The 15,829-nt window shown below is 32.5% G+C and overlaps 2 protein-coding genes across 9 annotated transcripts in view; one reads left to right on the top strand and one right to left on the bottom strand.

Moving 5' to 3' along the window:
* The window catches only part of LOC106051953 (mucin-17-like), a 40,585-nt gene extending 29,598 nt beyond the window's left edge, over window positions 1-10,987 (bottom strand). The window contains exons 1-3 of one of the 5 annotated variants that reach the window (XM_056019125.1): window positions 10,623-10,987; window positions 6,319-6,416; window positions 2,280-6,058 (exon numbers count right to left, since the gene is read on the bottom strand). The gene's annotated coding sequence lies outside the window, so the exon portion shown is untranslated. The other 4 variants (XM_056019124.1, XM_056019127.1, XM_056019126.1 and 1 more) reach the window with 4 other exon arrangements.
* A 58-nt stretch (window positions 10,988-11,045) lies between these two features.
* Window positions 11,046-15,796, top strand: LOC106051952 (tRNA-uridine aminocarboxypropyltransferase 1-like). Of its 4 annotated transcripts, none has more exons than XM_056019132.1 (5): window positions 11,046-11,065; window positions 13,117-13,288; window positions 13,993-14,130; window positions 14,292-14,637; window positions 15,489-15,796. In XM_056019132.1, exons 2-5 carry the CDS (start codon window positions 13,124-13,126, stop codon window positions 15,737-15,739), a joined length of 900 nt encoding a protein of 299 aa, XP_055875107.1. In that variant the 5' UTR covers window positions 11,046-11,065; window positions 13,117-13,123; the 3' UTR covers window positions 15,740-15,796. The 4 variants fall into 4 exon arrangements, with proteins under 4 accessions (XP_055875107.1, XP_055875106.1, XP_055875109.1 ...); XM_056019131.1 differs by lacking the exon at window positions 11,046-11,065 and adding an exon at window positions 11,208-11,293; XM_013207184.2 differs by lacking the exon at window positions 11,046-11,065 and adding an exon at window positions 11,326-11,624.
* The last annotated feature ends 33 nt before the right edge of the window (window positions 15,797-15,829 follow it).

Genomic DNA, 15,829 nt, shown 5'->3' with positions numbered 1-15,829 from the left:
TGTCTTGTTTTTAAATATATGACTGAAATATAAATAGGCTTACATTCGGAACTGATTAAAATAATAATAATTAATTATTAAGGACGAGAATTTACAGACATGATTGTCAAACATGCCTTCCAAGAGACTCTCTCTCTCTTCTCTGTCGCTCTCTCTCTCTCTCTCTGGTCTTTTTCAGACTCGAAGCGACTATGAATCATCTCACAGAAATGAGACGAATGCCTGGGCACTAGCTATGGTCGGAACAATGTAGCCTACAAAACAGTTCTCCCCCTTTCTCCACGTAGCACAGATACAGGTTGGAATTAGCGCAGTCTAACGCCTAAACAGCTTCAGAAAAGTCGAATTCAGCTTAGATGCCTTAGGTTACGACCTAAACTTGTAGCAAACAAAACAAGTCTTAAGTTGTACACAGTAAACGATGTCCCGAATCAGGCAGGCAGCCAGTAGAGTGTAAATCCACATAGTTTAAATAAACGGTTGAGGGATATGGTCATTCCTGGGATAAATAGGCCTAGTCAACAGGTTATTTCGTACATTGCTATATTGTTATATGCATAGATATGACGATCTAGAAAGTAGTGGAGGAAAGTTAGCAGCAAGCACTCTCAGTTAATGAAGCCTTACGACGTTGAAGGCTATAACACAACGGTAAACAGATTCAACCAACCTATTAAAAATAACGTTAGCAAACAAGTGGTAAAAATCAAATAGTCTTACACGAATGATTATTGTTGTAATAAGTATAACGTCCTAAAAAAAAGTAGGCCTAGATCTATAATCGTGAATGTTTACAACTTATGGCAATCTAGACAATCTAAGGCATGCTTTTGTAGGCTGATCCTTAACAAATCCATCAACGACCACGAGTAAGCGGACTTCCGCTGTCATCGAAGAAGTGACAAAGACATTTTGGTTTTAAGAGTACCGGTAAGTTAATTTAATTGAAACCAGCAGGTTTGGTCATATTGTGAGACATGACTCACTACAACAAAAGTCTTTCTCCAAGGTGCCGGGTACAGTGGAAGGAGCATGAAGAGAGAGTCGTCCGAAGAAAAGCTGGCTGGACAACATAAAAGAACGAACAGACCTCTCTCTTGCCTGGTCGTGCGGTTTGCGCGTTGGAATGACGTTCGGACTTATCGATGGTCACGGGTTCAAACCCTGTCCAGCGGGAGGTTTGAACTAGGAAGTAAATTATCTTCGACTCTGAAGAAACATCCGAAACATGTAAAATCAAACAAACATTTTGATATAACATAAAAGAACGGACCGGCATGTCTCTTCATATCCTGCTAAGAACAGCTACTGACCTGGAAAAGTGACGGATTCGGTTACGCGAACTATCACAGCACCACTACGACGATAGTCAAGGAGCAGGGGATGAGATATTTCTACGATTTATTGATAGAAAAAAAATGGACGAAACCCGTTTACCTTACTAAATATTAATTTGTGAAAAATTGAAGACATTTATTCCGATCCGCTTTACAAAGTAAAATAGTCAACACGTTAGACGTAAAGAAGACATTCCGGAAACCTAAAGCTTTCATACACAAGAATTGAAACGCAAAAATTACACTATGTTCTTATCAAGATAGGAATATGTGTGCAACATGCCTATTGGGAGACAACATAGCAGCGAAAATCGCATGTTTTGTTTTTAATGGCTTTAATGTTTCAATTCAAATGAATCCTAGTAACAAAATCTTAACAAGATAAAAGACTAAGTTATTGAAGAAATCGTTCACGCAAATATTTGATCATTTTAAAAAATTAAAAAAATTAAAATTAACAAAAAGCAGTGTTTGTTTTACATTTTCGGTTGTTCCTTCGGAAATAATAATTGTTATTACATTCTAGCTCAAACCTTCGAAGGACGTTGTGGGGCAGGGTTAGAACCAGATCGTGTCGACCAGATAGGCCTACCATCGAGACGGCAGTCTAAACCGCATAACAAACGACCCAGAGTGCTTAGTAAAACTCAATAATCGTAACAACTAACCAGAAAACTTTACTGAACTAGCATAGAAAACTTTTTCATTGAATTGGAAAAAAACACAACATTGGGTAACAGATGGCAGATTTATACTGTGGTAAGAGAAAAAAAACTTTTAAAAATACCGCTATCCAAAAAAAAAAAAAAAAAATTGACGAATGCTTGACTGCGTATCAAAGTCGAAAAACTGTCATAAGCTTTGTTAAAACCGATAATTAGAATAATAATTAATCCAGCTATCTGAACTATCGAATGCTGAACGTGTTAGAAAAAGACTCACTTCAAACGGAAGATTTTTTACAGCGCAACCTAAAGAAAATTGTATAAGATCAATAACTCAAGCCTTTCATAACTTTGATGAAGTCACATCGGGAAATGTATGTATGATGATACAAGTCCTACTTTTCCCCTAGTCCTGTTAGAGCACGGAATGGGTTGCCGGAACTAGCCAGGAAAACCAACGGCTTGAGCAGAGTTTGAGATTTAACATGCACGATTAGAATGACGCATGCATACGCGTAGGATGTACTTATATTCTTTGTGAAGTACCCCGGTACTTGTAATGTATGTAATGTATAATACAAGATAATACAACGAGTACCCCGGTACTTGTAATGTTTAATACAAGATAATACGAGTACCCCGGTACCTGTAATGTCTGTAATGTTTAATACAAGATAATACTACGATTAAGGTAACGATGCTGGAGAATCATGCAATGAAAAAAGAATGGTGAAAGAATATGTCTTATTCTTCGATAATATTTAACCATTTTTGAAGGGCTGTGGCCGAGTGGTAAAGCGTTTGGGTTCCCGGGTTCACATCCTGGGATTTTTAATTTCGGGATCTTTAAGGCACCTCTTGAGTCCACCCAGCTCTCATGGGTACCTGACATTAGTTAGGGAAAAGTAAAGGCGACTAATCGTTGTGCTGGCCACGTGACACCTTTGTTCACAAATCTATAGATCGCAAGGTCTGTAAGGGGAACTTTGCCTTACGGTACTTTACTTACTGAAAGGCAACCTTAAACTTATCGTACGGCACTGTTATAATTGTGCTGGGACGCGGGTAGGGGTAATCGTATATGTATAAGCAGACACAGATAACACATGCTAGAGCTAGGCGAGCGGTTGTCATCAGAGTCAAGACGATTTAGGCCTACGCTTCAGTCCGGTACAGTAGTATCAAATACGAGTCCAGGTCGAGACAGGGATGCCAGTAGAACAGCAGTACAGAGTTTACACGGCAATACGGTTACCTACAGTGAAGCATTTGTACATTCAGTGTATCGAGTTACCAATACTTACCAATTGCACAGAAGATGCAATAATCCTCAAATCTGAAAGAACATCCTTAAGTTTTAAAAGAAAAACTTTTACAAATTATCAAAGAGCACACTAGCATACTAATAAATGTTTTTAAACTAATAAAATTGTAATTCTTAGTGCACTGGTTCAATGTTTATTTTTCAAAAATGATAATAATAATTTCTAAGACAAGTAGCTCGGTACCGTTACTCTTTTACCCCGCGTATTAATTTAAACAAACTACTAAGACTCAGAGAAATACTGTTACATTGACTGTAGGGAACAATTAATAATTAAAAAAAAAACAATTTAAAACATAGATCAATGTATTAGTGGGGAGGTGTGCGCCTCGACACAATGAAAGGAATAAAAGTTACCGCGTACCAGGTAGGCTACTTGTTTTAGGCAAGTATTTTGCACAATCGGGTCAGTGACTTAATGTCGTGGGAAGATGTAGGCCTACACCTTTACTAATTTCATTTGTATTGGTCTACTACTAGTAAAACCTCAATGTCGCTCGCATTCATAGCCTGAATTTCAAACAAGAACAAATATATCTTTATTACCGGTATACTTTGGACAGTATTTGTATACAGACACTTCTCATTCACACTTGCCCTCACAGTCTCGTCATTTTCAATCACATATACCCAGTGCTTTTTTTATTTATTTTTTTAATAGGTGCCGGTACTCTGTGATGGATTACCTCACTTTTAACTACGGTACTAATAAATTAATAATAAACGTTAAAATACAAGAAAAGTAATAATTTTTCCCCACATTGAAAAAGGTGTCAGTAGGCCTACGCCGTACCGGTGCGTAACGTCACAAAAACAAAAAACACTGCATATACCCATACCGGTACATAAAATACTTACCCTCCCCCCCCCCCCTTTTCAAATTTAACTAAATTGGGCGAGTAGAGTGGAAACTCTTTAGTTTAAGGTTAATCAAAACACCTGGCTCACACGTCCACTTTAAAAAAAAAAATAGGACATAACCAAGACAACAAAAATGACTTACCCATTGCCAACACAGCCGGTTGAGGTCCACCCGAAAGGCGAGTGTGTTACAAGGTTATAATAAACGCATTTCAGAACACAAGAGAAAGGACAAAAAAATGTATGCGATTGATTTCAGCCGTCCAGAAAGAAATCACGTGGAAAAGAAATCAAATCGTTATAGCGAAAGCCCATAAATAACGTGACAAAACAACGCTCTAAAATAATGTTAAGACATAATAGGCTTATATATGTCACACTGCAACAAGCCTTTGGAATAACTATCATACCGTACCGGTACCGTACATGTTTGATACCAGCTGTTGTATCGTGGACAATTAAGTAATTAAAGCGTGGTAGACATTTAATTTACTATTAAGAGGGTTCAACTTTTTTTTTTAAATACCGAAGTTAGCACTTTTTTTTTTCTATCGTGATTTAACACCTGCAACAACTATATGGGTATGCCCTTTTTTTGAAGTCAGTGCGCGGCTGTGAACATAACTTTATCTATTTCATTACACTTTTGTCACGATAGTTCTTTTTTTTTTTTCATTTTACATTATTTATGTAGGTGAATTCAGCCCAATCAAATTTTTTTTTAAAATTTTAGATGGACAGTGTGACAGAGACATTAAAGGATACCAGTATTAAACAGGATGATGAGTTGACTCGTCAACTGCATCATAAAAAGGCAAGTCATATGTATGGATAAAGAAAATAGGTGTCTTAAGTATGTTTGTATGTAAGTACCGTAAGATTTGCTTGCAAAACTACCTTACAAGTCAATGAAAAGAAAAGTGATAAACAACTATCTTAGTATTTAGATTTAGATTCATGGTGTTGAAAGTTATAGAAATATTTTTAACAGATACCAGTATAAAGACAAACATATACATAATGAAAATATCATCACATTTATTTCTCTACAAATAGTATAATTGTAATTATATACCTTATTTAAAAAAATAGTTCATTGCAATGGCTGTACATTAAAAAAATATTTTTACAATAGAAAAATAACAAATGTTATTTATGTAAATTTAAACTGATACAGTACTACGAAAAAAAAATACATTTTTTTCAATGATGTAGAAATACACATTAAAGAAAAGTAAATGATTATAAATAAATAAAGTACAAATATATTTTAAAAAATGTTCACAAAATGATTTAAATAAGTTTGTTACAAAATTTTCTTTGCAACAAAAAGAATATACATATGTAAGGTATTTAATTTAATACTTGTACTAGTTGAGTTTATCTGTATAATACCGGTACTGTCAGTATTTTTAATAAAATTATAATTACAAATTCTATTATTTAGTGGGTTTTTTTCTTGCAAAAAAAATAATGCAGCGTAAACATAAGCTTTAAAAGTATGTGTATACAAATTTTTCAACATTTATTTTATCAGTAAGCAGGCCGGCCCTGCAATAAGATATATATTTAAGATGATATTTAAATAGATAAAGAATACCTGACTTATTTCCAAATACTAGTAGTTTTGATTAGGCGATGTTGACATAATCTTTACAACTTACATTTATTACCATGACAATATAAGAAGCTTAAGCAGAGAGACAACTACTAGTATAAGACAGTGGCTAATCTCTCAAGTATAAACATATTCAAAATCACTTCACTCTATGGGGCCACAATAAGTAATATTGGCCTTTTCCAGAGCTCAAAGGTGGCATTATAAGTGCCCCAGCTGCAACATTGACTATTTTTTAAGGCCTATGTCAACCCTAAATAAAAAAAAGTAAAAGTACTTAACAGTGGAAGGATTAAAAAAAAAGGATTAAAAGCAGTTAAAAGACTTGCAACATTCTTATTATGCTATTCTAATGGCAAAAAAATAAACTAAACCTTTGGGTGGAATTATCAGGGTTTTTTTTTAAATCTAAATTACATTGCAAAGTTTAATAAAATAGAAAGAACATGATTAGTGAATTGATAAAAACAATAAAAAACTACAAACATTTTTTTAGGATTTGTGTGTACTCACCATTTTTTATTGCATGTTTTAATCATAAAAAAACTAGACAAAGACAACTTCCATTAGGTTTTACAATACATAGAAAATAGGTCTTTTGTCTGTAGCTTCTGTTGAAAAAAAAAAAGAAAAAAAAAAGATATATATTTTTGAATTTAAACCATATTGATTTAGTATTCAAAAATAAAATTAAGAGCAATATATGATTTAGAAGTAATCTGTTCATAAAATACAAAAAAAAAAAAAAAAGATATGGCTCAACCAAAACTTGGGTAAAATAAAGTTTCCAATAAAAAAAAATACAGGGATACATAGTGAAATATGCCAGTACATAATTTTAAAAGCCTTTTCATATGAAAGGATGTAGACTCTATATGAATATGATATAAAAAAAAAAAAAAAAAAAGCTAACTCTGAAAGTGAAAAGAGAAGTACAAATAAGCAGTGGGTTTTCAGTTTACATCTTAAGATGCACAGTACTGAAAACTGTACAGTGCAGTAAAATATCTTTTGAAAATCTGTCCACTTTAGAAAAAGTTTCCATACATCTACTAAACATGACAGCAGAAAATAAGGGCCACATTACTGCAGATCTGGGAAAGCAGTATTTTTGTTTATGGAAATTGGTGATGTTTACTAGCACAGTCATCCGATCTTCATTAGAATAGTATATTATATATATAACTATCACACAAAAATAAATAGTATTTCAAGATATGCATAAGCCTGAAGTTAACCCCCCCCCCCCCCCCCCAAAAAAAGCATTTCATGTTTAAATTCAATTATATACCGGTACACATTATATATTATATATATTTATACATCTCAGAATATGATACTGTAGTTAAACAAACTAATTGTCAAAAGATTTTGTAACTTTCAACCTTATTTTCTAATAGAATGTAGACAGTGTGACAAAAGACAATGTGGTAACAAACTGCACTATAAAATTGAGAAGCATACTAGTATGGTTAAAAAAAAATAATTAAAAAAACATTGGACAAAAATATGACAAGATGGGACAGCAAAGATGTTTGGTGACCCACTTTAAACTCCAATCAATTGATTGTAATGTTAACTAAGATCTCCATTAAATAATTTAGAAAAACAAAACACACTGAATGTATGAGATATGACCAAAAGCTACTAAACATAGATCATTGTAATTACCAGTTCATTAGTAGGCTTATTGCCATGATTATAGTTAAAACTTATTGTATTTATATATCAATTTATATTTGTTAGTTTAGTTTAGATAATTTCTATAGGCAACTGAACTTATTCAAGCTTATATTTAAAAAAACACACTGAATGTATGATTTATGACCAAAAGCTACTGAACTTAGATCATTGTAGTTACCAGTTCATTAGTAGGCTTATTGTCATGATTATAGTTAAAACTTATTGGCTTTTATTTAGTTTTACAAGTCTAAGAGAAATTTCATTATTTATCTATTGAGCAGGATGAGTGTGCAGATCTATTTAATTATGATCACTAGTTTTTTTTTTGTTTGAAATTTACAGCTTATTTTCAGCTCACAGAAAGTTAAAGTATATGTTATTCTGATTTTTCGGCTGTTAGAGAGACCAAAGTTGAAACAATGTGGACATCAGAGAGTTGGTTTGTACCAAACTACTAATTATGTATTGCTCAACAAAGAATTAAATGTATAGAAGAAGGCCAAGAAATAAAAAGATTGCTTCATCTGGCCTCCTATATGGCTGCTTTAATCTTTGCAATGCCTGTCAAATACAAGCAGAAGATAAAAGAAAGAAATATTTTGTATCGGACTAATTTTTCAGCATTAGGTATTTTGGTACTACTTTACTTATTTTATCAAAAGAAGAATTGAATATACCTATCATCATAAAAAAAGCTTTTGATAGTGTCGACAGAGAATCTATCTCGACTGCAATGAGACATTATGGGATCCCCAATAAAATAATAACCATAATCAAGAACCTTTATGATGGTTTCACCTGCCAAGTAACCCACTGTGGCAAGCTGTCAGAGGAATTTCCAGTCACAACAGGAGTCAAACAGGGATGTCTTCTTTCACCACTCCTGTTCCTTCTAGTACTGGATTGGGTCACAAAAGAAGCCTACTCTAACGCAGGGAAAGGAATCCAATGGACTCTCACACAAAAGCTGGAAGATCTGGAATTCGCTGATGACATAGCCCTATTATCACACAGACTACAGGATATGCAAGAAAAGGTCACAGCTTTAAGCGAAATAGGAAAAAGAGTAGGCCTCAAAATAAACCACCAAAAAACTAAAGTAATTAAAGTAAACAATAAACAAAGTGGAGACATAGTATTGGATTCTCAGACAATAGACCAAGTAGAAAATTTTATATACCTTGGGAGTGTAGTCAGTATATCAGGTGGAACAGATGAAGACATTAAACGCCGTATAAATCTAGCACGTCAGACATTTACCCAACTAAAACCAACCTGGAAATCTCCTTACATCTCAAACAAGACTAAACTAAGAATCTTTAACTCTAATGTCAAGGCTGTCCTACTGTATGGTTCTGAAACATGGAGAACAACTGAAGCCACAAAAAAATATCCTAAAAATACACTGGTATGACAAAGTAGAAAACACCAAACTGTGGGAGATGAGTGGGCAGAAAAATATAGAAGTGCAGATCTTAGAGAGGAAGTGGAGATGGATTGGTCACACCCTTAGAAAAGATACCAGCAACAGAGCTAGGCAGGCCTTAGAGTGGAACCCCCAGGGAACAAGACGAAGAGGAAGACCAAAAAGAACATGGCGACGCAGTGTACTCGAAGAGGCAGAGAAGACCGGGAAGAGCTGGGACACCATCAAAAAGCTAGCAAGAGACAGTGGAGAGTGGCGTGTTTTTTGTCGAGGCCCTATGTTCTATGAGGAACTCAAAGGAGTGATGATGATGATGATGATCACCATAAGTAAATCAAGTATTTGAAAATAAATATGATAGTAACATTTCATGTTTCCATTAAAGCATAAAGAAAGAATTTGTATCTGATCTGGCTTGCAAGGATGAGAAGACTTGCATCTTTCTACCATAAAGCAGCACCAGAGCCTAGAACTATAATTTTAATCCCAATATCTAATCTTTTTTTAAAAATAGAACTTATGCAATACAAGAGACAATGCTACTCAAATGCAATACTAGAGACAATGCTGCTCAATACATAACTTTTTGTAGCATAAATAGCAATTTCTATTTGTTGGTCTCAAAAAGTAAGCTATCACATAAAGCATGAATGTTAGTGAGAAAAAACAACATAAAATTTATGAATGATTTTATTAATTTATATCTTCTCATTTCTTTACAAACTTAACATTTTGATTACCGTACTGATACTGGTATGAACTGATCATTATTGATAAACACAATACTTGAGTGTACATATCTAATGTTTGACAAAATCTACAAAGCCATAATACTATAAGCCTGAAAATACTGTATATATATATATGTAAATATATGTGGCTGAGTTGCAAAAATGCTTGGTTACCTATCAAGGGGGCTCACATTACAGAAGAGTTATGTTTGCTGAGCACCTAAATCTTAATTCTCCCAGATACTCCTCCCACTTGTATGGAAATAAGATTGGACTATTACACACTGAGCATGAAAAATGCCCTTCTATATAGACTCTATACAATTCCTTTTTATTTTAAATGTACAAGCTATGAATATGATGATAATCTTTTAAATTTTGTTAAACAGCATTTGACAAAAGCTGCAGATTTCAGAAGTTCTTGATCTAGTAGTAGATCAAGATTTAGTTCTACACAAGTGTATTTTATATATACATATAAGATACAAAAGCAAATTAAAACATGAACTGATGAAGTCTACCGGTAAATAGAATACAATGTGTAGAAAAATAATTTAGATTCTAAGAGCATTAGTCTTAATTACTATAAACTATATAGGTAACCCTGTGGACCAAGACTTAATTTATTGTATTTTCTATGTAACTTTGTAGGGGGTATCATGCGTTGCACTTCATTAACTATACTGATTTGTTAAAATACCCATTTATTATTCTGTTAATAAATTAAAGTGTGCCACGGTTTGGTCTAGCTATACACTATACACAGATAGTATACTATAGAAGATTTATTTACAATATATTCGATCTGTCTTTTGTCTTTGCCTATTTAGTATTGTTTAATTGTAAGTCGGTAGTCACTAGATCTAGATAGTCACTCGCTAGTCCTAGTGTTTTGTAGAATGTAGATCAAGACATCTACTATACTAAATACTTCTATACATTACTAGATCTAGATCTACATATAGAATTATAGTTACTTAGATCCAGATGAAATTGGAGATCTAGATTACCCTTTTTGAAAGCATGCATGAGGATGGTGAATGGCATCTTTCGAAATTTTCCAATCCAACACAATACCAATGTGAACGAATGGGCTTTTAACTTGATTTGTTTCAGCCGCAGCACTCAACACACATTCATTTAGATTTCAAGAATCTGGTTCAAGATCTAGTCTACACCAGGTGTAAGATCTAATATAGATCTAGTATATGTAGACTAACTCATAAACTTGTAGGCACGTTATAGCACAAAAGTATAGATAATAGATCTCTAGACAAGTAGACTGCTATAAAAAATAAATTCGTCCGCTGCATGTATATTTATAATTTAAAAGTGAATCACTGAATGATTTAAATGATTTAAATGTCAACTTGACCCAGTTCACCAAACGGAAATGCCTAGACTTAGGCCTAGACTCAAGGTTGTCCTACATTTTGATTATCAGATCTAAACTACATCTACAGAAACGTTTTTTTCTGAGTGATTTAAAAAACTAAATCTTCGATTCATTAAATACATTGAATTGAATAATTGAGTCCACATGAGTAGCCTACCCTTCATGCATTTAGATCTAGTTCCATCTTATCCATGGTTCAAGAAGTTGTTAAAAAAAAAAAGATCTAGTCTAGACCCAGATCTAACTATAATAGTATAATAATAATAATAATATATTATTTATTATAGAGTATATGTCATACTTATAGACTAGTATTAGTAGTATCAAATTGATCTAAATATGGTATTCTACACAGTCACATAGATCTAGTTAATCTAGTAAATAAGTAATCCGTAGTCTACTAGTACTACTCGGCTACTGCCCTACTGGAGCTGATTTACTTCGTTGTTTTGCTTAGACTTCTAATCCACTGATTCCAGATCATCTAGATTCTAGATCTATATTATTATATATCTAGATAGAGGGAGGTACTGATCTGTTGTTCACTATTATTATTAGTGACTATTGGTTGGCTTTATCAGAGGTAAAATAGCAGCAGTAAAGTAAACAGTACATGCATCTAGAATTTAGATCAGAAAAATATGGATGTTGTTAATTTATTGTCTGTATAAATTGTACTAATATTAAAAATTAGTGATTAGGTTAAATTAGGTAAAATTTGGCATACTAATGCATAGTTTACTTTTGTTTTATGCTTAAAAGCAATGTTTATTTGTTTTTTTACTTTTTTTTATTGTAATAGTAATATGCATTTTAAATATTAATTCAATGCCATTTTAACCATTTATTTTATGGATGGCTTGGGAATTCTAAACTTAAACACTGGCTAGGTACTCTTAGACACCCTGCCTAAGAGACTTTACAGACACCCTGCAAAAGAGCTCCTCTTGACCTATCAATACTTGTGTAGCCAACTAGTGACAAATGTTCTTCCCATGTGCTGTCTCTGCACATATGTATCAAATATAAATATAAAATATTTTGTTTTCAGCTTTTGTTCATTTTGAAATTTATAAAAGAAATCTGGTCTCTTGATCCAGGCCTTGTTATCTCTAGTTTCATAAATAACTATTAGAACTTTGTCAAAAAAAAAATACTGGTACAAAAAGTTTAGCTTATTATTTGATTGAAAAACAACACTACCACAACTTACATATTACCAGTGCGTGAACATAGAAAGAAGAAAGCTTTAGCTTTAATATCTCTACTAACGGCGTGGGCGTGGGCAAATTATGCACTGCGGGCCACATGCAGCCCGTCGGAGTGTTTTATGTGGCCCGCAGACACCTAAAGAAATCATGTGTGCCCACAGATAACACATATAAAAATGCAAATATAATACGGTATTAAAAATAATTGTAAATTTCTATCTAAATTATTAAAACTTCTGATTTTTATCACTTATGATGAAGAGGCTAAAGAAACATTGTTAAACATGCTTTGGCAGAGGGAAAAAAGGCTTTTTAATAAATTAAAGAACAATATCTCAACCATAAACTCTTTACTTTTACGCAAAGCTGCATCAAACTTATTATTAACCAAATTTTCTCAATGATCTTAACAATTTACAGTTCAGAGAAGTACTTGAAGATTTGGAAACAAAACATTCTGATGTTCGGTAACACAATAGTATCAGCTGGCCTAGCATGACCAAGATATTGAGAAGAATATGGGATCTCAAGGGAGAAATTTTTGTTCCTTTAAGGACATTGACTGTGACTTTTTTACTAGTATTTCTAATGAAGAGTGGATGACACACTTGTATATATGAAGCCCCTCAAATTTTTTAATATAGCCCTCAATAGAAAAATGTTGCTTACACCTGCCCTACTATTTTTTCCCAGGCACTGTAAGTCCATTCAATGACTTACTTGAAAAAAAAAAGACAAATTTAGTTTAAGTATATTAGATGATTTATATGTATTAATCGATAATCACCATAAGTAATAAATTATAAATATTTTTGATGATTTATTTAATTGTACAATTGTTATGCATTTTCTTTTCTTCATCAGGAGTCCAATGGAAGCTAATCCATTTCCTGAAGCTGTAATAGCGGACTGGTCTTTTCTAGAACATTCTGATTCCAGAAGCCACTGTCCAAAATGTAGAAAGTCTAGAAAATATTATTGCTACACTTGTTTTATTCCATTACCTCATCTTGCTGAACACCTTCCTCATATAAAGGTAAAAGTTATTCTACAAAACAACTCTAATTTTATTTTTAATTTGTTATAACAGTCTTTAGCCTTGAATCAGACAACTAATAAATAATCTGAATAAATTGAATTACTTCATTTTTTAAAATTATAACTCTTGTATGTGTGAATCTAACTAAATTGTGTGAATTCTGTATAAGACATTTAAAAATAAGTTATTAATCGCTAAGATAAAATGGTACATTCTACTTCATCTGCTAAAGGTCAAACTAGGTTTCATAAGGACAGTATTTAAATGCAATCCATTTTCTGTACCGGTACTATACTAATACTTAATTATTTGGCACATTAACTCTTTCTCTCCGTAATTATTTTCCTTATTTCGATAGCATTATTCATTTTTGCTTATTTGTATTTCACTATCCTGTAATGATTAAACTTCAATAACTGTTTCGTTTGTTATCAGATATATTGTTATATTTGGTATTGAATTATAGGAGAATGCATGCTCTTTTTTACACATCACAAATTAAAGTTTATAAATCCAAAATCAATTTAGTTTAATGGAGGTCAAATCAATGTTGGCATCGTCAATTAGGAGAGAAACAGTTAATCCTGTGTTGCCAATCCTGTCAATGCACATTTATTTCCACTTTATCTTATAGCCAGATAATGTGCATTTTTTAAAAGTATTTTTTAGTCATATGTATTTTTTTCTTTTTTTTCAAACAGCTGCCTTTGAAAGTAGATATAATAAAACACCCTAGTGAAATTGATGGTAAAAGCACTGCTCCTCATGCAGCAATACTTGCACCATTAGATGTCACCATTTATACTTATCCTTGTATACCAGACTATGACCCAGACAAGGTGCTGTTGATACCTGAATTATAATTAGTAAATAATTGATTAGGTGACTCTTTGGTTGAGCACATACTTCTTGATTGTAGCATTGATTTAGTGCCATTATATTTAATCAAAGCCAATGTCAATTTGTCACTGTTATTTTTTTTTACTGTTTTTCTTTGCAGGTTGTTTTGGTTTTCCCCTGTGAAGACTCCTTAACTCTTGAAGAAATATCAAAAGCTAGTTCAAATAGTTTGAAAAAACAAGAATTAAATGTCAATTTAGAAACAACAGAAAAAGTAGTATGCCATAATAGTTTAGACTCTGGTGAAAATGGCAATGTTTCAATTAATTTAAAAGTTTCAGAGGCTAAGACTATTCACATTGGCAGTGATAGAGAAGAGGAGACAGAACAGACAAAAGGTGAAAACAAATTGACAGATGCTAAAAGTCTTCCATTCGAAAGAGTGGTTTTTATTGACTCTACTTGGAACCAGACCAATAATATTGTTACAGATGAAAGATTAAAAAGTAAGCAAAACTTTTAATTTTTTTTTAAATTCTCCTTTTTTTTTTTTTAAACTTATTTGACCTGAAGTCAAATATAATTTTAATTAGTCTGTTATGTAAAGTATTATTTAATTAAAAACATATTACAAGATTATTTGTTATAGGGGCATTGAAGATGCACTATACAAAAGCAATAATGATACAAAAAAAAGTACCGTAATCGGTAAATCAATCTGGGTCTGTAAATATTTGAAACATTTTAGCTTTGGCCGCCTTCCAATGAGAATTCATCAAAATTTGTATCTTTTTGCTAAAATACTTTGTCTACCAGGCAGTGGCCCTGAGACTTTGATGCTACTGGTATATAGAAAGCATATGAATAGTATGTCTGCACTACTCCTAGGAAACATTTTGACCCTAAATTACTACTAGTACATATATATAGCAGATAATAAACTTTTATAATGGTTTTTAAAATGTATTATTTTCAGTCCTGTACTAGATCTAGCACCCATAGTCTCTACTTTATATATTAAGTAGATATATATGTCATTTTAAAAATAAACAAAAGCTATAGGATTGCTAATGCTTATGATAATAATAACCCATTACCTTATATATACACATTTTAGATACTGGTACCACCGATACCAGTACATATAAGTTGTGATTGCTAGATGCGTTATCCTTATTAGAGATTTTCATCTTTAACTGAAAAGACTATAAATTAACTTTACGGTGAATGTGATGTACAGAATAAAGGATGTGTTGATAAAACTGTTTTTTTACAACTTTGTGTGTAGAATCTTTTGAAAATGTAATTTTTTAAAAATCCTAATGTTTATTATGTTATTTGATATGTTTACTTCCAGATCTTAAAAAGATAGAATTGAGTTCTCACAATACTCAGTTCTGGCGATGTCAAGATGGAATACCAAGGACCTACTTGTCAACAATTGAAGCCATATATTATTTTCTTGTAGATTTTCATCGCCTTTTTATTAATCCAGAGTATAACCATGAATATGACAACATGTTATTTTTCTTTTGTGCCATGTATGAAAAAATTCGTAGTAGTTTAAATTCCAAAAGTGGAAAACGTTTGAAAGCCTATGAGCGTTAGCAAAAAATAGTTTTATCATATTTTTGTTTCCCAAAATTAAATTGATTCCTTGTTTTATTTTTAATGTGTTTGTATATTATTTTCAAGCAA

Source organism: Biomphalaria glabrata, chromosome 2, assembly GCF_947242115.1.
Source record: "Biomphalaria glabrata chromosome 2, xgBioGlab47.1, whole genome shotgun sequence".
Taxonomy (NCBI): Eukaryota; Metazoa; Mollusca; class Gastropoda; family Planorbidae; genus Biomphalaria; species Biomphalaria glabrata.
This window is presented reverse-complemented; position numbering and strand designations above follow the sequence as displayed.

Excerpts from the sequence above, each read along its gene's own strand:
- LOC106051952 (XM_056019132.1), top strand. The coding sequence starts at position 13,124 with ATGGAAGCTAATCCATTTCCTGAAGCTGTAATAGCGGACTGGTCTTTT. Across the intron at positions 13,289-13,992 it reads AACACCTTCCTCATATAAAG|CTGCCTTTGAAAGTAGATAT; the intron begins GTAAAAGTTATT and ends TTTTTCAAACAG. Across the intron at positions 14,131-14,291 it reads CAGACTATGACCCAGACAAG|GTTGTTTTGGTTTTCCCCTG; the intron begins GTGCTGTTGATA and ends TTTTCTTTGCAG.